This window comes from Sus scrofa, chromosome 1, assembly GCF_000003025.6.
Source record: "Sus scrofa isolate TJ Tabasco breed Duroc chromosome 1, Sscrofa11.1, whole genome shotgun sequence".
Taxonomy (NCBI): Eukaryota; Metazoa; Chordata; class Mammalia; order Artiodactyla; family Suidae; genus Sus; species Sus scrofa.
The window spans coordinates 237,586,094-237,606,182 of NC_010443.5; the positions used below are offsets into that span (position 1 = coordinate 237,586,094).

Sequence of the window (20,089 nt, forward strand, 5' to 3'; positions counted from 1 at the left end):
CCACCTGCTGGGGTTGGGTGGCAGAGGCACCCCTGGCTGAAGCAGCAGCACAGAGTGGGCTGCTTGAGGTGCCAACAGCGGGGGTGTTTATGCTAGAGCAGCCCTGGTGGGGTGGTTGGGTGTTGCTCCTGGCTATGTGTCCCGTGCCTGTCTCTGTGGTCCTTTTGGGGATTCTGGGAGCCCCCAATATTCCTTCATACATTCACTTTCTGCTTAAATCAGCTAGAGTGGAATCTGTTGTTTGCAACTGAAAGCCTGACAGATAAATACCGTAACCTGGCTTTCAAAAATAGGCCAGAGCTGTTCTCATCTCACACATAGTCTGAGTGTGTGGGACTCTCAAGGCTTGTTCCTATGGAGAGATGGGCCTTTTTGCCTGGGTGAATACTGTTCAGATAGAATTCAGGGAGAGTAAGACTATGGCATCACACACTGATTATGAATACAGTCTCTAGAGCCAGGATGACTTAAGTCCTCTTTCTGCTACCTGCACACTGTGTGACCTCGGGTAAGTTAATTAACCTTTCTGAGTCTCCTTCTCCTTCTCTGTAAAGATAATACTAGGTGCCCCCTAGGGCTGTTGTTGCAAGGCTAAAATGAGGTAAGCCGCATGAAGGGTTTTGCCCAGTACCTGCCCAGTTAGCAAATGCTCATTTAGATACGCAGCTCTGATTCTTTTTCCTCTTTGCCGCTCTGGCTTGGAAAAAGGCACTGAGCACATCCAAGCCCAGATATGCTTGCCTGAGGCTCCCCAGAACAGCATCCACAACTTTTCCACACCAGACCATAACGGGGGATGTGAGCTGGATCTCACTCCAGCTTGATCAGCAAAGTCCCCGGACATGGTCCAGACCCAGCCTCCCCTTACCATCCTCTGGGGCTCCCAGGTGCTCACACAATCAGGCGCAGACTTCTCAGTCTGGCATTCAAGGTCCCCCCGCTGTGGCCCTCCAGGCCACCCACCTCCTACCCAATCCCTTTGCTACACCTGCCTAAGCCTCTCCTTTCCCAGTTCTCTGATTCTTTAACTATCAGGCACCTAAGCCTCTCAGACATGTCATAAAAATTAGAAAAATGTGCCCACTCTAGGCAGCTGTACCCCTGTACCAGGGCTCAGGGCTTTGGGCCATGCATGGGCTGAATTTCAGCCGCCACGTGTCCCCTTGGGCAGTACACGGCCATATATGGAGGTCCTAGGTCAACATGGCCTCACTGGGGTCACAGCCCCATTACAAGGAACCCTTCCTGCAGCCTGGCCCATCTCTGACATTAGTGAGAATTCCTCAGCTGACTGCTGGGGAGGGACCAGTGTTGCTGCCAGCAGGCTGATTGACTGGCTCTGCTTCCGGGGTGAATGACATCTGTGACCCCTGAGCCCCTACCTCATGCTCCAGAACCTTTAGCTCTAGCTGAAGTTCACAGCAACAGAACAAAAGGCTCTCCTTGGCCTTCTGAGGGCTGACTTAGCCCCGCTTGGTCCTTGGGGGCCCAAATATCTTTAATAACGTACACAGATCAGGCTGGCCCCAACCACAGACAATCAGCAGACTAAGGCCTGGGCTGCGGCTGGGCACCGTTTCAAAACAGCCTGACCTGGCAGGCCTTCAGCCACAGGGTAGCCAGTCTCCAACAGAGCCGGCTCTGGTGAGGTCCATGGCAGACATCACTCATCAATATCTGTGCCTCTGAGTCCTCATCAAGGCAGAAAGCCACTACCAATCAAGCTGCGTGGGCCTCCTGGCTACCTCTTATTTAGTGATTTCTCACCAAAATATTCATTTCTTAAGTGATTCTTAAGAAATGTGTTCCGCTTGGGCAGGCGCTTTTCCTACCTTCCTCTTTCTCCATAAGTGGCCTTTTCCCCACCGTCCTCCCTTAAGCACGAAAACATCTAGGGGAGGGTTGAGGGCACAAAAAGGGCTGGAATGGTGTTTATTGTCCTGAGGCCCCATCACAACTTCCATATTGCAGGAATTCCCATCGAGGCTCAGTGGAAATGAATCTGACGAGCATCTGTGAGGACGCAGGTTTGATCCCCGGCCTTGTTCAGTGCATTAAGGATCTGGCATTGCCGTGAGCTATGGTGTCGGGTGCAGATGCAACTCAAATCCGATGTTGCTGCGGCTGTGGTGTAGGCCAGCGGCTACAGCTCCAATTCGACCCCTGGCCTGGGAACCTCCGTATGCTACAGGGATGGCCCTAAAAAGCAAATAGATAAATAAACCAACTTCTATATTGCAAGTATCTGGGGTGAGCTACCTACCTTACCTCAGTGACCAGACCTGAGGATGTTGAGGGGCCCCAGCCCAGTGAAGTGGCCCAATGGGGCAGCAGATGGCCCGGGGACCCCACAGGACCTGCGCCAGTACTCACCGAGCAGCCCCGGGTTGGGGAACCTCCAGGAATCGTTGTACGAGGGATACTGAGGGTGGCTGTAGGGGCTCCCAGAAAACTCACTCCCTGCATGTGGTGGGTGGGGAGAAAAACAGGAACCAGAGGTCAAGTCAAGTTTGGAAAATGCCAGTGGCATTTGTCTCTTTCATCAGCTGCAGATACTTTGTGCATCCAGTAAAGGCAAGTCTGGTCTTCCCCCTTAGCAAGTAGGCAGCTCTCATTGGCATTGTCTGTATTTCCCCCTATAACCTTCTTATTCGTGGGCATGAATACCAGCCTCTCGCATGTGTACCATCAAATTCCCATGTACCAGGTATCCCCTGGGGTGACTGGCCCATTTTACAGGTGAGAAGACTGATGCCGAGGATCTCTCACAAAACAGCCTGGATCCACTCAACCCAAGTCCAGAGCACCAGGCTGCTTGGCTCTCAGTCCTGACGGAGGCCATGCCAGGACCTCAGTGGGGATTCATTGCCGCTTCCCATGTATTTCCTGAGTGGCTCCGGACTGGGAAGCCAAAGATGACCCCATCTCTAGGCTTGTCCTCTGTGCTGTGAATCCAGAGGTGGCTGCTCCCTGGGCCTCGATCCAATGGGCAAGATGAGACGTGAACTCAGGCCCTCAGCCAGCAGGACACAGATGACAATTTGCTGAGATGAAGGGACAAGCCAAAGGGCTCAGGGGGCACTGGGTTGGGGCCTTCTGGGCATGGGGGAAGGGGCAGGAACTGTAGGTTGCGCCAGGGTGGGGAGAGCACTGAGTGTGGGGGACCTAAGGGGACTTGAGGGTGGTTCACTCCTGCCCAGCTGCTTGTAGAGCCATGGTGCTTGTACCTGGCACCTCCCTGTGCTCTGCCAACTGCAAGAGAGCCTCTCTACCACCAGCCAGTCATAGGAGAGGAGTTCCAAATCCCTACCCTCACACCTTCCTGCCTTGGCCCCATCTGCCTCCTCTCTGTGGCTGGAGCTCCTGGGACTCCTGGGGCACCAGCTGTATAGATAGCTGGTCGCTGAGTGGCTTTTTAGGCCACTGTTTACAGAGCATGTGGGCCCCTCCCTAGCAGTGGCGACAGGAGTCACACAGCCCCATGAGACCCCCTCAGTGCACATGTACTTCCATGGATTCCTCTTGAAGATGCCAAAGGGCCAAAGGGCAGAAGCCTCTAGAAAGACAGCCAGCCAGAAGTCAGGACCTGGAGCACTGCTCTTCCAAAGGGAGGGCCCCCAGGGCTCTACCAGGTACAGCAAGAACAATAAAGGAGGCCTGAGGGGTCAGCCGCTCCCACCCCCGGGCTCAGCCAGCCTCCTCCCCACTTCCACGGGCAACCACAGGCAGAGTGCGTGCACGCATGCAAGCGCGTGCGCACACACACACGCGCACACGCACACACACACAGACACATGTGCGCTCTTCCTCGGGCCTCTCTAGGGGCCACTCCCAGCCTGACAGGCTGAGCCTTCCAATTCTCTGTTTTTTATGCCTCAGTGGTCAGGGTGTCAGGTTCCGGCGTACAAGGGAGAGCATGGTGACAGTGCTGGGCCGCAGCAGCCCAGCCTCAGCATATCCATCAGCGCCGTGGCACCTCCTCCTCCTGGGGGGCTGGGTGGGGGAGCAGAGAGATCAAGCTGCCTGGAGAAGGGGGACAGCCAACCACCCCTCAGGGCTCTGGGCACCCATCAGAGGCGCTTCCTGACAGCACTCCCCCTGGCCCCGGGCATCAGGCTACACTGGCAAAGGCTGTCTCCGCATCTCCCTCTAGCAGCACCGTGCCTTTCTGCCAGGCCCAGCTCCAAGGCCACCTCTTCCAGGAAGCCTCCTTGATCTCCAGCCCCCAAAGTGCAAGTCTCAGGACTATTCAGCTGGAGTTAGTTAATTGGGATGGTTTTCTCCAACCCACACCCCCCACCCAATGTTGTCCCCAGATCAGCAAAGGGCCAGAAACAGCTCCAACTCCTCTAGAAGATGTACCTAAGTCAGTGTTGCCCACCACCCTCGACCCCATCCCCACCTGCCTGGCCTTCCAGAAGCCCACTCGTATCCTTCTTCCCATGGGAAGCCCCTCTCCTGCCCCTCCTGGGGTGCACTCCGTCTCCTGCTGGGCCCCACAGCAGTGGATTTGCCCTGACCCGAGCAGGGGTCTCCTGTGACATGGGCGTGTCTGTCTGCAGGTCAGTGTCTGATTCCCCTCTGCTCCCACGTGCCGCCCACCCCCAAGTAACACCGTGTCCACAGCAGACAGTCCACAAACCACCGGGAACTCGCCTGCCTCTACCCATAACACGACGCTCTTGTCCACACGGCGCTCTCCCTCAGCTCCTTCCAGGCTTCGCTTCAATGTCATCTCTGAACCACTGCCTTTCAAGTGCAAACTTCTTCCACTTTCCCTTCTTATACTTTTCTCCATAGAACTGGTCACAGTCTAACATATCTTAATAATTGTGCTTATCTTTCTTGTTCATTCTGCCACCTCCACCAGGATGTAAGCTCCATGGGGGCAGGCAGTTTGGTCTGTGGAGCTCATGTCTCTAGCCCAGCGTCTAGCAGGCCCTGAAAACTACCTGCTAAGTGATGAAAGAATGGGGATGCCTCAGTCAGCCAGGGACACAGACAATGGGTCCCACTACTTCCATCACTCGTGCCAATAGCCAGGGTGTAGTGAGTACCTACCCTGTGCCAAGAATTCAGCCCGTTTAACCCAGATCCCATCCATCACTCCATCCTGCTCCACAGTAGAAGAAATGACCCCCGGGGGACCCACCCTGCCTTTTTAGTGTCTGGCGTCATGTGGTGGGTACCGCACTGCCAGCAGGGGTCCCTGTCCAGTGAGGGTGTCCCTAAGAGGGTGTGCCCTCTGCCCTCTGGGTAAGAGGAGATGGACCGTGTCCGGGGCATGAGGTTGACCTCAGGGCTGGTCCAGCCCATGCTGGGGACTCTGGGATGGTGTCGTTATCTGAAGCACCACTCGGACAGCTGACTGGCGTGGGGAGTCCTCACCCATGAGATGTGGGGAAGCCGGGTCCTCAACTGCCGAGGAAGCTGCCTGTCTACAAACCTGGCCTCGCTCAACCACGAACATGGTGCGGAAGCAGCAGACTGCCCCGATTCAAGCCCCTCGGCTGCCACTGAGCCCCGGGTCCTCAGTTGATTTGGCACAGAAGAGGGGAGCACGGGCTCTGGAGCCAGACTGCCTGGGCCCAAATCCTGTGTCTGCTTCTTCCAAGCTCTGTGACAATCACCGGGTCACTCAACCTCTCTGTGCCTGCATCCTCCTCAGTAGAGTCAGGGCAATTAATTGACCTACTGCACATGGTCATTGTGAAGACTGTATGAATGATATACAGCATCTGGCATGCAGTGACTGCTCAGCAAATGTCAGCGACAGCGACGAGACACTGGCTACCAAGGCCTCCTTGACATCCAGAATCTCATTTAACCCAGCTGTCCTGTGAGGCTCACAAGATGGGTACAACTGTCTGTATTTTGAATGTGAGGAAATGTAGGCGCAGGAAGGTGAGGGGATCTGTCCAGGCAGGAGGTGACTCCAAGGACCCTCTTCCTATGCGACACTATGACACTGCCTTCCTACCCTGGGCCTCTGTCTTCCATTTGTAAAAGGGCAGATCAGACCAAATGACATCTAAAGGCCCTTCTTGGAGTTCCCATTGTGGCGCAGGGGAAACGAATCTGACTAGGAATCACTTGGTTGCAGGTTCCATCCCTGGCCTCGCTCCATGGGTTAAGGACCCAGCATTGCCATGAGCTGTGGTGTAGGCTGCAGACGCAGCTCGGATCTGGCGTTGCTGTGGCTCTGGTGTAGGCTGGTGGCTACAGCTCTGATTAGACCCCTGGCCTGGGAACCTCCATATGTCGAGGGTCCGGCCCTAAAAAGGACAAAAGACAAAATAAATAAAGAAAGAAAAAATAAAGGCCCTTCTTGTCTGGTGAGCCCCAATCTCACTTCTCAGGGGCCTCCGTACTCCCAGCAGGGAGGGAGCCCCTCCCGGAGGCTCTGTGGGCCCCACCTGATCTGACTTTCTTTAGGTCTGGGGGCTCCAATCTCCTGCTGTGTTTCCCCTGCTTGAATTCATCACGACACCTGAGGAGCAGTCACCTCCTTTCCTTCCAATCTCAGGACCACAGCTTAGAAAAGTGAATCCGGTCCAGCCAAGGGAAGGTCCGGGGAAAACACTGGGGACTCTTCCTGGAGTGGAGGGGAGCGTGCAAAAGCCAGGATGCATAGGGTTTGATATGCAGAGGAAGACAGGGCATCCAGGCACAAGCAGAGATCTGGGGTGGGATGGTCAGAGGGGGCCCCAGCAGAGACAAGCCACAGAGCCGGGGCGGGGGGAGGAGTGGAAACATTATGCTTTTCTCCCTTTAGTGCTGGAACCCCAGAAGCCTTCAGACTCAGGAGCACCAGGATCTGGAGGACAGGCTGGAGGAGGCAAGCCTGTGGTCAGGGAGACCAGCCAGGAGGCTGCAGCCACTGTCCAAGAGAGAAGGAACGGGAGCCCGAGAGACAGCACAGCCACAGGCACGAAATGATGCGCCTCAACAGTAGGAATACATAAGATGCTCAGGCGGAACACAAAACCCTCCACTTCCAGTTCACAACGGGGGCCGCCAGAGGGGTGGCCAGCTGGCCCAAGACAGAACTCGCACAACAGACACGTCTCTTATGACTGCCCAACACAAAGGACACCTGGGGATCCTTGCCTCTTCCACTAACGGATCCATGCATCTGGCATCCCTCAAAAATACCAACCCCTTAAACTGGAGGCTTTTTCTTCATGCAATAACAGAAAAGCTTCTGTGAGGCTCCCCTGGGGAGCTCATGGCTCGTGGCCCCTCCTCAGAGAAGGCTCCTGAGCTGTCTGGAGTGGCTCCCACAGGAGTCCCCAAAACTCTTTTCTTTTTTTCTTTTTTTGCTTTTTAGGGCTGCATCTGCAGCATAGGGAGGTTCCCAGGCTAGGGGTCAGATCGGAGCTGTAGCCACTGGCCACAGCCACAGCAACTCAAGATCCGAGCCCCATCTGTGACCTACACCACAGCTCGTGGCAATGCCAGATCCTTAACCCACTGAGCGAGGCCAGGAATTGAACCTGCGTCCTCATGGTTACTAGTTGGATTCGTTCCCACTGCGCCACAGTGGGAACTCCCCCAAAAGCTCTTTCAGCAACAGCATGGGCATCATGATCTTCTCCACCTCCAGCCCCGGGAATGAGCAGTCCGGAGGAGGAACCAAGATGGAACTTTCTGAGACAAGGCCTGGAACTGGCACTGCAAGTTGGGCTCCCACGTTTGTGGGGTGAGCAGCAAATGGGGACAGCAAGTGGGGAGGGGGCCTGCCCTCGGGGTGGGCGTGGGCTTCCTGTGGCAGGGCTGAGAGAGAGCTTGCCCCCATGCTCTGTGGTGAGGCTCCACACACTGGCTGTGTGGCCGTGGGTAAGTGATGGAACCTCTCTGGGCAGACGCTCCTCATCTTGAATATGGGCCTAATAAAAACACCTATATCAGAGCACCAGTGAGGCATGAAGGAGATCATATTATTGGAAGAACAAAACCACCCTCTCCGGTACCAAGGAGACTGGGGAAGTTGGGGAGAGAGGGATGAAGAAAAAGCCTCATATAAAGACTGAACCAGGCCCTAAAAGGAATTGCATAGCTTTCACTGAGTTCTTGAGTCTGCAAAAGAAGGCCCAGTGCTGGCTTTAGGGATGGGCATAGCGAGGGCCATAGGGTGCTGGGAGGACAGAAGGACCTGATCTGTCGGAGGTTCTGTTGTCGAGAGGGAGAGAGGGGGAGACAAAATCAAATGCCCATGCCCCATGGCAAGGGTGAAGAACATTCAAGAAGTGGGCATCTCATTCCCACTTTAATTCATCCACAGTGGGACATAAAGCCCACTACACACTCACACGCCTGGACGACTGACTGCAATCATGTTTTCTCCCCACGTGGAAATCAAAGGAAGAGGCTGAGTGCCACGTGTGGGCAGCCAGCAGGGTTGAGATGAAAGACTATGGTCCAAGAACAGTATGGATCATGGAGCCCAAGAATACCAGTGAATACTGGAAGCATATGGAGGTTCCCAGGCTAGGGGCTGAATTGGAGCTACGGCTGCCGGCCTACACCACAGCCACAGCAATGCAGAATCCTTAACCCACTGAGTGGGGCCAGGGATCAAAGCCACGTCCTCACAGATACTGATCAGGTTCATTACCGCTGAGCCACAGTGGGTTAAGGAACATGGCACTCCATCTCCCAATAACCCTTCCAAGATGTTAGAGCAGAGAACACTAGGGCTCCAGACCCAAAGGACTTGGCTTCTCACTGGACACCTGAGGGACCAGCAGTCCCTTCCCTCTTTCCCACCTAACCCCAAGCAACTCACTTCTCCCCAGAATTAATAGAAATTAAAATGGGCCCACTACCCTCCACACCACAAATTTCTCTTACACGGAACCTCTCCAATCTGCACCCATACACCTAGATCACTTGGACTGGATGACCTTGAGAAAGAATTTCCCTCAGCCTCCCCTCCCCCAGGGCCACACAGCCAGGTGGAGCCAGGGCTGGACCAGAACACCTGCCAACTTCCCAGCTCCCAGGGCTTCCACCATCCCAAGGAAGACTCTACCGGGCTGAGCCGGCAGGGAAGAGAAAGTCCTCCCCTCCCCCTCCCCCCTCTTGGTACGTCTGAAAATTTTCAAACACACAGCAAAATTGAAAGAATTTTATAGTGACGGGCTTGTGTACCCGCTACCTAATTCCGCCATCAATATTTGCTATACTTTTATCATCTCTCTCCCTCTAGCCTTTTATTCATCTTATCTTTCACGTATTTCAAAGTAAATTGGAAACATCAATACATTTTCCCCTAAGTACTCCAGCTTGCATCTCGTTAACTAAAATTCATTATTTGTTTAAAAGTTCTTTCTTTTGATGTAAAGGGTACACATAATGAAATGCACACATCTTAAACGTACCATTGCTGCGTTCTGACAAACGTACACACCTGTGGGACCGAAACCTCTATCAGGTGATAGAATATTATTATCACCCCAGGAAGGGAAAGTTCTCTTCTGCATGAGAACTTCTGACCCACTGAGAACCCAGTTATCTGGGGATCGGATGGAGTCCTTCCCCCGTGAACACGGAGCTCGAAGATTAGCCCTGACAGTCCAGAGCCCGATTGCTGGAGGAGGCCCCTGACCTGCAATCGAAAGGCCTTCCAAAGCCACTCGACGGAATCAGGGCTGAGGAATGGTTGTTCTCTCCTCCAAGACCCAGAAAGAAAGCAGAGGCTTAAGAAATTTAGGATAAATGGTGGATTTTTCCCCAAACAGCACCGTCTCTCAAACACAAACAAGCTGGCTGTAAAAGCCAATAAGGTAACTAACTAGAAAGGACGGATTAAAATTAAAAGTTTAAAGGGGGCCACAAGAAAATGTACTGAATGCAGCTGTCCTGGAGGCTCCAGGGTCAGGAAAACCATCAGAATCAGAGATGTTTTCAGTTTCCCCTTCGCTAAAAGCTCAGAGATGGCAAGAAAGTCAAAGTTTCCTAAAATTCTCAGAAGTGACAGGTAAACGGGCTCAGCATAGCTCTTAATTAACCCAAAACGACACCTGCCAGATGATGGGGATTTGCAGAGCGCGCTGGGGGCCGACCCCATCTGCAGATGGTGGGCTCCCACCTCTGCTCGAGACCTTGGCCGTCTGTAATTAACATACAGAAAGTCTTTCAAAGTGACTTCGCAGCCAAGTTCTATTTCTGAAGGATTCAAACTGAGCTTTGAGAGAAAATCTTTGCAGAAGAAGAGGAAGGGATGATTTGAAAAGGACGGTGAGGTTTCTCTCGTTCCTCCCTGTGGTTCTGTGGAACTGCAGGACGAGCCATGGCTCAGGGGTCAGCGGGTAGCTGGGCTCATACAGCACTGTCTATGGCTGGAGTGATCCTGACACTGGCATCCAACACAGGCACAGTCAGCTTTTCAAATATATATATAGGGTGTTCCTGTCGTGACACAGCAGAAACGAATCCAACTAGGAACCATGTGGTTGCGGGTTCGATCCCTGGCCTTGCTCAGTGGGTTAAGGATCTGGTGCTGCCATGAGCTATGGTGTTGGTCACAGGCATGGCTCAGATCCCAAGTTGCTGTGGCTGTGGCATAGGCTGGCAGCTACAGCTCCAATTAGACCCCTAGTCTGGGAACCTCCATATGCCACGGTGTGGCCCTAAAAAGACAAAAGGAAAAAAAAAAAAGGGAAGGCACAAATATATATATAAAATCACATTATATAATATAGCACATACATTATTATAACATGTATGCACGTAATATATGTTGTACATAGAGTATACATAATGCATACATCGCCATATATGGGTATATATGGATGTGTGTCTCCATCTACACGCATGCGCACGCACACAGGACTCTGGAGCTGTCAAGCCTTTCTGAGGGACCTGATCAAGTCCCTTCTTCTCACCAAGACTCAGTTTTCTCATCCGTAAGGTGGAGTGTACAGGAGAGATTTTTAAAACGGACCTCAAAGAGCTGTCATCGCTCCGATTCTCCCCTTTCCCACCTTCACTGTCCCCATCCCCCAATCTGACCCCTCGAAGGCCAAGGTTTCTCAGCTGTCTTCTCTCCAGAGGAAGATCTTCCCAGGCTTCCGACAGAGAAAGGAAAATCCAGGCAAACTGAGTAAAGGTCGGCCCTGTCAGTCCAGACAGCCCCGCACACAGAGCATCGATCCTTTCCTGGGAAAAACCTCTTCTCCCGCCAGTGAGGCCAGCGGCGGAGGCTTCAGAAAAACAGAGAGGAGAAAAACCGAGGGAGAGGGCTGGGGGTGGGAGGATGCAGAGAATGCGAATATCTCATTTCCGCTTCTCTGGGGAGCCTCGGGCTTCGTGGGTGGACAGCCATGCTGGCTGGGCCACAGCGAGATGGAGCTAGAGACCAGGGCCGGGGCCATGAGTGACCGTGCTAGGTCCCCTATAGAGAGGAGGCTGTGGTGCCTTCAGCCAACGTCTTGTCATCCAGACCTACAGAAACCCAAGTGCAAGGACCCTCTGGGAAAACTTAGAGGAAACAAGCCCATGGTCACGTTAGAGCTCCTCCAGTGTGGACTCCAGGGGTGCACAGACCCCACGCCCAGCCACTCATCAGAGGCAAGAACAGGGGCCCCCACTCCACGTGGAACCAACAGAAACATACAGACAGGCTGCCCAGTGTTTTAAAAGGGGCAAGTGTGTCCTGAGCTACAGAACAAGCAACTTATGATTGTCCTGTCCCCCAAGGCTGACTTCCCGTCTTTCTATGACACACCTGGCTCCTGTAGGTATTTCGATGTGAGACCTGTGGCTATGCCATGACACATATTGAGCAGTTTGGGTTCGATTTTTTTTTAAGGGCTACACCCACGGCATATGCAGGTTCCTAGGCTAGGAGTTGAATCAGAGCTGTAGCTTCTGGCCTATGCCAGAGCCACAGCAACGCCAGATCCAAGCCTCGTCTTCCACCTACACCACAGCTCACGGCAACGCCAGATCCTTAGCCCACTGAGCGAGGCCAGGGATCGAACCTGCATCATCATGGATACTAATCAGGTTCGTTACCGCTGAGCCACAACAGGAACTCTATGGTTCAATTTTAATCTGCTCTCCTGCTGTGGTATTCCAAAATTCTGTCCCAATGCCTTCATCTAAGCAAACAATGGACAAGACCACATAATACCTCAACACCTGATTGTGTGTGGGTGTGGGTGTAACAGGGGAGTTCACAGTTTCTGGCATATCCTCACCTGGCAGTGCCCACTGTGAGAACCAAGCCTGCAGAGCAATGTTCAGAAGCCTCATAGTGGCACTCAAGGCCCTGCAGGGTCTGTCCCAGTGAGCTTCCAGTCCCACCTCCCACTGTCCCAGGGCTCAAAAGCCATGTTCCAGGCCAACGGCCATTTCCCGCATGCTCCATAGGGCCCATCTCCATCCATTCATGCTGTTCTCTTCATTTGAAGGGCCATCATCCTCCCCCTTGTCCAATCCCCCACCTTGTCAAGACCCAGCTCCAATCCACCTCCTCTAGGTAGCCTTTCTGGATTGATCGTCCCCACTTTCCCCCGAGCTCCCAGCCCCGGGTCCATTCCTGGCTATGGCCCAGAGCTCTTCCTGCCCAGACTCAGGGTGGCTGTGCCCCTACGGTGCTTCCCCTGTTGGTGAGTCTGTGGCTTCTCCTTGAGGGCAGGAGCTGCGACTGATCCCAGCAGCCCCTGCCACCCCACAGCGCCCCATCCTTGGTACAAATGCTGGCCAAGTGAGCACTGTGTGTGCCCGGCAGATGTTCCCTGAGCCAGGCCCTCTAATGTCAGACAGAAACAGGTCATGAAATCATGCTACAAAGCATTAGTGAAACACTGGTCCTTGATCTCTTGACAGAAGCATGAGACAGAAAGGCAGCAAAACACAAAGAAAAGAGAAGCGGGCTGTGTTTGCTTCAGGGGCCAGGGTGCCCTTCCCACAGGTGGAAAAGGACACTGAAAGCTGCTCTCCTGAAGGGCTAGGGCCCCCATCTGGCCTCTCTGGGCCTCTCTGCCACATAATGACAACACCAAGGCTGGTTCATTCCGAAAGAGCAAATTAAGTTTAAAAAACAATAATAATAAACAGAAAAAAGCAAAAACCACTGGCAGGTACACCTCAGAAACCAGGACCAGACTGCATGCCAGCTGGGTTGAAAAACTGGGCATTCCTTAGTGCTCATTTGGTCATCAGAAGAGGCTCGGTCTAGAAGCCTGAAGACTTTCTCTGAGTGACCCGAATGTAGCCAAAAGCCCCCATTCCAAGCCTAACCTGCCAGACCGCACATTCCGTAGAGTTTTGCTGGAATAACATGGCATTGTATTCCTGAGAAAATCCGTCTCACACATCTGTGATCCACGTCTAATAAATTTACTAGAAGTTTGGTAAATCCATTCAATGCAGCATTCCCAGGGACCTTACTCCATTCAGAGCTCCCACTCCCACCCCGCACCCTCTTCAAGGGACAGTACACAGGTTCCAGTCCTGAGGGGACTCCCTGCATCTAAGAGGATTCCTTCAAGCTCAGGCTAGACATTTAGGCACCAGCAAATGGTGAGGAGGGCTTAGAAACAGAGCAAAAGTTATACTTCATGCTGGCTGGGCTATCCAGGTAGGCTTCTTGTAAGAAGGGGCTGTGATCTGGGCTTTGAAGCTGCATCACTTAGTGGTTTACTGAAATCTGGTCCTATGCACTTCCCACCAGCCCTGGGTGCATTCTGCAGAGCTGAAGTGCACTGCCCTGTCCCCGTGGAAGGGAGCCTGGGGCGAAGCAGCCTCCAGCTCCTCTCAAATAGGAGGCAGTTCCGCCAGACGTAATATATCCTGGTGTGGAATGGGCCACAGAGGGCTGACTCTTCTCTCTTTCAATTCCCCGTCAAGACAGCTGCCAACAGAGCATATTGATCAATAATCCAGAAAACTTTGGGCAGCTCCGAACTACATCATGATTTCTGTCAATAATTATAAAAATAAAATACAGGCACTGATACTTGCACAGGGGGTGAGAGCAGTCATGGCTGCCCGTCTGGTGGGGACGACTGCAGACTTGGGGCCAGTCAGTCCTGTCAAAGTCCCTGGGCCACTTAGCTGAGTGGCCTTGGTGAAGTTCCTTTACCTCTCTGATCCCAAGTTCCTCAGTTGCAAGGTGGCATTACAGCATTCCCAGGACTACTAATATCGATGCATTTCAAAGTCTTCCATGAATCAAAAAGTGTTCCACAAATGTGAGGGCCTTTTTCCATATTTAACTCAGTCCCTGGCATGTAACACATTCTCTACGTGACAGTTAAAAAAAAAATAGCTGCGCTAGGATTTGTTTTTAATGAGAATTATATTTCCAGATGATTTTTCTCATATTTCATCAAGCACCCCAAATTCTTTTTTTTTTTTTTTTTTGGTCTTTTTAGGGCTGCACCTGCGGCATATGGAGGTTCCCAGGCCAGGGGTTGGTTGAATCAGAGCTACAGCTGCCAGCCTACACCAGAGCCACAGCAACGTGGGATCCAATCCAAGTCTGTGACCTATACCACAGCTCATGGCAACACCAGATCCTTAACCCACTGAGCGAGGCCAGGGATCGAACCTGCGTCCTCATGGAAGCTAGTCAGACTTGTTTCCACTGAGCCATGACGGGAACTCTGCCAAATTCCTTTTTTTTTTTTTTTTTTTTTTGTCTTTTTGCCACTTCTTGGGCCGCTCTGGTGGCATATGGAGGTTCCCAGGCTAGGGGTCGAATCGGAGCTGTAGCCGCCGGCCTTTGCCAGAGCCACAGAAACGCGGGACCTGGGCTGTGTCTGTAACCTACACCACAGCTCATGACAACGCCAGATCTTTAACCCACTGAGCAAGGCCAGGGATCGAACCCACCACCTCATGGTTCCTAGTCGGATTCATTAACCACTGAGCCACGATGGGAACTCCCGCCAAATTCTTAATTGTCAGGAAAGTCTTGAACTAGGAGTCAGGGTCCCAATCTCATTCTGCCTCTACCACTGTGCGAACCTGGACATGTTCTTTCAGGTTCACGTAGCCTCAGTTTCCCTAAATGAACCATGGCCGGTGGGAGGCAGACAAGATTAATTTCCAATCTCTCTGCACAATGGGGCACTTTTCCTCCCCTGACTCCTGCTCATAGGGCCCTTTGCTTGCTTAAACAATGACTCCAACCCCAGGCCCTCTGAACGTTCTCTGAGGCTTTTTGCGGGCAGATGGACAATTTCTATAAAAAGCCAAAACCAGTCCCCAGCCCCTTTTATTAGCAGCTCCTGGACTCAAAAGATGCCCCTGCCCCCACCCCAGCTCAGAGGCCCTCTCACTTCCTGGCACATTCCCAGAGCCTCCTGGGACGCCTTCTCTCAGCCCCATGTCATCCCAGAGCTGAGTTACTTTCCCGTGGCTGAGACCTTGGCCTGTCCCTCGGAGCAGCCAGGGGTCCTCCTCTGAAGAAAGCCCTCCCCCCTGGCTGGGCCTGGCTCGTGTGGAGGCCCGAGCATCCTGCCGCTGACTAATGAGAGGGAGGGGACGGTGTCATACCTTGCTGGGAAGTCACAGGGCGAGTGCCGACCCAAGCTGCCTGCCATCAAATTTTAATGCTGCTGCTGACATATTTATGGAACGCCTCACCGAGTGTTTGCGAGGAGACCAGACAAGATTTACCTCCACAATTACGACCACGATGTGCGGGCTTTGCTGTGCACCCGGGAACTCACAGCACAGCGGCCCGGAGCCCCAGTGCACCCGGTGGAGGACCGCACTCAATTCTGCACACCTCTCCTGCCCCCGGCGTGCAGGCCCTGGGGCCGGAGGAGACGATGAATCAGACACGGTCCCTGCCCACCGAGAGCTCGCAGTCCGCAGGAGGGGGCAACACACACATCAATTATGCAGGTCCTAGGTGGCAGAGGACCAGTGCACAGAGGAGGGGAGAGAGAGAGGCAGGCTGGCCTGGGGAGGGGAAGGGGGTATTTCTCAATCAGAGTCAGGGTCAAGAACGAAGCCAAAGATGGGGCCCTGAGGGGCCATTCAGCTGCTTCTGCTCTCCTGTCACTCGCCTGCTTGGAAGGGCTCTCAGGCTCTCCATCCCTCTCCCATGCTGGCCTCAGGGTCTCAGCACCCCTCTCCTTCAGTAGCTGTGGCCCCCATTTAATCCCAAGGCTGATGGGGTGCATGTTGCCTCCCAGATCCCTTCCTCCCATGTCAATAAATTCTTTTTTTTTTTTTGTCTGTTTAGGGCCACAGCCTCAGCATGTGGAGGTGCCCATGTGGAGGGGAGGGGTCTAATTGGAGCTGTAGCCACCAGCCTAAACCACAGCCACAGTAACATGGGATCCGAGCTGCGTCTGCGACCTACACCACAGCTCATGGCAACGCCGGATCCTTAACCCACTGAGCAAGGCCAGGGATCAAACCCGCAATCTCGTGGTTCCTAGTTGGATTTGTTTCCACTGCGCCACGACAGGAACTCCAACAAATTCTTTAAGCAGTAGTACTCTCCTGGGTGAGCTACCCCAGAAGGCAGGAACAGTGTCCAGTAACCCAGGCCCATGGTTCTCAAACCTTGCTAGCCATCGGACTCATCTGGGGAGCTTTAAGAAATCCAGACACCCAGGCCACACCCTAAACTAGTGAAACCAGAATCACTAGGATGGGGCCAGATACCAGCATTGGTCCAAACTTCCAGGGTGACTCCCTGTGCCGTATGTTTGAGAAGCAGCAGACAGGCACTTGCTACTCAGAGCGTAGCAGCTGCGGTGGGGAGCTTGCTAGAAATGCAGCGTCCTGGGCCCTGGTCTAGTCTTACTGAGCCAGTCTGATGCTCTGGAAGATGATCCCCAGGTCGTAAAGTTGGAGAGGCACTGACTCACGTTAGAGAGTTTCCAAGCATCCTCAGAAGCACACTGCATCTGGTCCCCAGGCCCTCTGAAACCAGGCCCCTAAGAAGGTGGACCTTTCCAAAGGGCAAACCTCTGTAGGCTGCCTGCTGGGAAGGGCAGGCAGGTGCGAGTGGCTTGCAGGCAGGTGGTTGGGCAGCCACCACCAGTCTCAGCAAGCCTGAGAAGGCTTATGTTCTGTGGAGGGAGCTGAATCAGGCCCACCCCTCAGGCTGCTTCTCATAACTGCCAAGGCCGGACCAGGAGGCAGGAGCCCCCCTGACGTGCCATGTGTGCCACAAACTTACCCAGTCCAGTCCCCATGAGTGAGAAAGTCAGCCCTGAAGTTGGCTGTTCTGATGGACCTCTCTTCTTTCTTAAATTCGACTGACACTTTGCATCTGGGTCCTCTGGGAGCAGCCCACACACCTAGCTGAGAGGCAGTCTTGGGGAGGAACCGGAAGAGGGGAGGGGAAGAGGCCCCTCTGGATATTTGCAGCCTAATGCTACAAGGCTGGGAGAAGCCAGAATGTGTGGCCACGCAAGCAGCTGGTCAGGTGACCAAAGCCAACGACACTTAGGATGAGGCCAGATATGGACTGCTGGGTGGACGGGAGGCACCTTGGATTCTAGTTCTGGCTCCGAAGGGATCTGGGCAGCCCCTTCCTCTCACTGAGCCTCTAAACAAAAGCAATCACCAAGGGCACCCATGGGGTTGTGGTGAGGATTCCGTGAGAGCATGGAAGAGGTCTTATCCTCAGCTGCCCACACCTGCAACTCCACATACACAGGAGGGCGACGTGTCCTGATTCTCCACTAGGGGGAGCCTGGGCAATTCTTCCTCCAGCAGAAACGAAGTCTGCAAGCATCCATCCTGGGGGAATTGCAGAAATGCCCAGCACAGACCCCTGGGGGGAATGAAAAAAAAAAAAAAGTGCTCCTGAGCTGTCCTCCTAGCCTGGGATGCTGTGGTTGGCAGGGCTAGTCCTCTCCAAGACCCATTCTAAGCAGCCCAACAGCAGCTACTGGAAGGTTGCTACCTGGAGACCTCAAGTTCCATCAGGTCCATGCCATGGCCCCCCAAATAACAAAACCAAAGAATAGGTGGAAAGGAAAAGCCACCAGTGGCTCAAGGCATTTGGTCTGAGGTAGGCAGGATGAATAGCTTTTCATTTGCCATGTAGGGATATGTAGGTTGTTCACTGCACAAGAGCAACCAGCTGATTGGACATGTGGGGACTGAGATCCAGCCTGCTCTCCACTTGCCAAACCTTGCATCTTGGAGTGGGGCTGTATCCACACGCAGGCCGGGAGGAGCAAGGTCTTGAGAGACAAAGTGGGGGAAACGTAAGATAAGCTCTGTGGCTTCCCCTCTCTCTCTTGCTTTAGCTTCTTCACTCTGCTTTTACAGATCTGGAGGAGAGGGGGGGACATAAGGATGGATACAGTGGATCTCAAAGGCCTGTCAAAGCTGGGCCCACCTCGGTTCTCTTCTTTCAAGCCACGTTTATGCAGTGCTGAGAATATGCCGAGGACCGTAAGGGGCACACCTGCCTGCTAGGTGATGCCATCATGCCTTTCACTGTAGAGAAACATGATCTGGCTTTCAGGGTCCCACTTTTTCTTTCTTTTTTTTTCTGCCTTTTCTAGGGCCGCTCCCTCGGCATATGAGGTTCCCGGGCTAGGGGTCTAATCAGAGCTGTAGCCACCAGCCTACGCCACAGCCACAGCAATGCGGGATCCAAGCCACGTCTGCAACCTACACCACAGCTCACGGCAACGCCGGATCCTTAACCCACTGAGCAAGGCCAGAGATCGAACCTGCAACCTCATGGTTCCTAGTCGGATTCGTTAACCACTGTGCCACAACAGGAACTCCCTGCATTTTCTAAAACGGCTCTGAGGAAGGAAAACTGGACTTTATTCTGGCTCTGCCACTTGGGCAAGTTACCCTGTGTGAGCTGAGCCCTCAAGCCTCCTCCTCTGTGACATGGGAGACCATCAGTGGCAACCTGGCAGGGTCATTACAAAGGTCAAGCAGGCTGGGAAATGACCAGGCCATTGAGGTCCTCACTGGATGTCAGCTACTTCTAGAAAACCTGGCCTCCTCCTCTCTCTCATCCTCATGACAGCCCTTGGAGGAAGACCTTAAAGATGCCGAGGGGAAGGTGACTTCCCCCAAAGGCTAGCAAGCCTGGAGGCAGGACTGAGGCCAAAGACGCTGAGTCTTGGTCCAGGGGTCCATCCCCCACCCCACACCTTCTCAGCTTCCCCCAAGTCTCCATCCTGGCTGGAGCAATTCCACACACAGGTTTGGACAGAAGCGTTCCCAGGTAAGGAGGAGGCTGAGCAGAGATGTATTAAGTCAGGCCTGGAAGATAAAGACGGGAGACCGAGGCAGGGCTTGGCCTTGCTCCTTGTGGGTGTGCAGGTGGGGAAAAGTGCCACAGGGTGCCCACAGGGCCACTCTCAGAACCCACCCACCCTGAGGGTCCCTATGCCCCAGGTGGGCCTGAGTCTGGGGTCCCACTCCACCCTCATGCTGCCCCCCACCCCCCGATCCTGCCAAGGCTGGTGGGCCTGCGCACCAGCCCGCCTCCCCCACCAGTCCACCGCCTGCTTCCTCTGCTTCCTCTGGCTGGCCGGCTGGCCAGCGTGGTGGCAGGCCCTGCCTGCTCCCTGGGGAGCCCGCCGCCAGGCCTGATGGCGCTGACGGAGGGAGGGAGGCCGCCAAGCTGTCAGTCTGGAGGTGCCCCTCGGAGCCCCTCCTGGCTGGAGCGAGGAGGGTGGGCCGGCTCCAGAGCCGGGCTGTCAGGGCCTTCACAGAGATGAGGCCGGAGAGGCGCTGCCTGACAGCTCGCCCACCGAATTAGGACCATTTGCATGCTAATTTCCAGCGCTCTAACGGGCTGGCAGGCTGGCTGGGGTGTAGAGAGTGTGCAGAGCGCGCGCCATGGCCTCCCTGCCCGCGCTGGAACAATGCTTGACTGATCTAGCTGCGTTAACGAGCAAATTATGGTAATTTTGTTATTACAAATGCATAGAAATTTCCAAAGCGGGCAGCCATTCAGGGTAGCTCCCTGCTCCTCCCCGCTCCTAAATACTGAACCCCAGTTTGTACACATGGGCCCGGCACCCACTTCAGGGACGGAGCCTTCCAGGAGCCTGGCTTCCCTCGGGGCCTCCTGAGGAGTCCCAGGGTGAGCCGGCCTCAGGCCAAGGGGTCCCTTCCCAACAGC

General features: G+C 54.0%; 1 protein-coding gene across 5 annotated transcripts in view; it reads right to left on the reverse strand.

The window, feature by feature from the left end:
- PAX5 (paired box 5) overlaps positions 1-20,089 on the reverse strand; it is a 210,517-nt gene that overhangs the window by 11,156 nt on the left and 179,272 nt on the right. For all 5 annotated transcript variants that reach the window (XM_003122019.6, XM_021066090.1, XM_021066095.1 and 2 more), the window contains one exon: positions 2,374-2,460. In XM_003122019.6, coding sequence (XP_003122067.3) covers positions 2,374-2,460 — 87 coding nt within the window. The remainder of the gene's footprint in view (positions 1-2,373; positions 2,461-20,089) is intronic.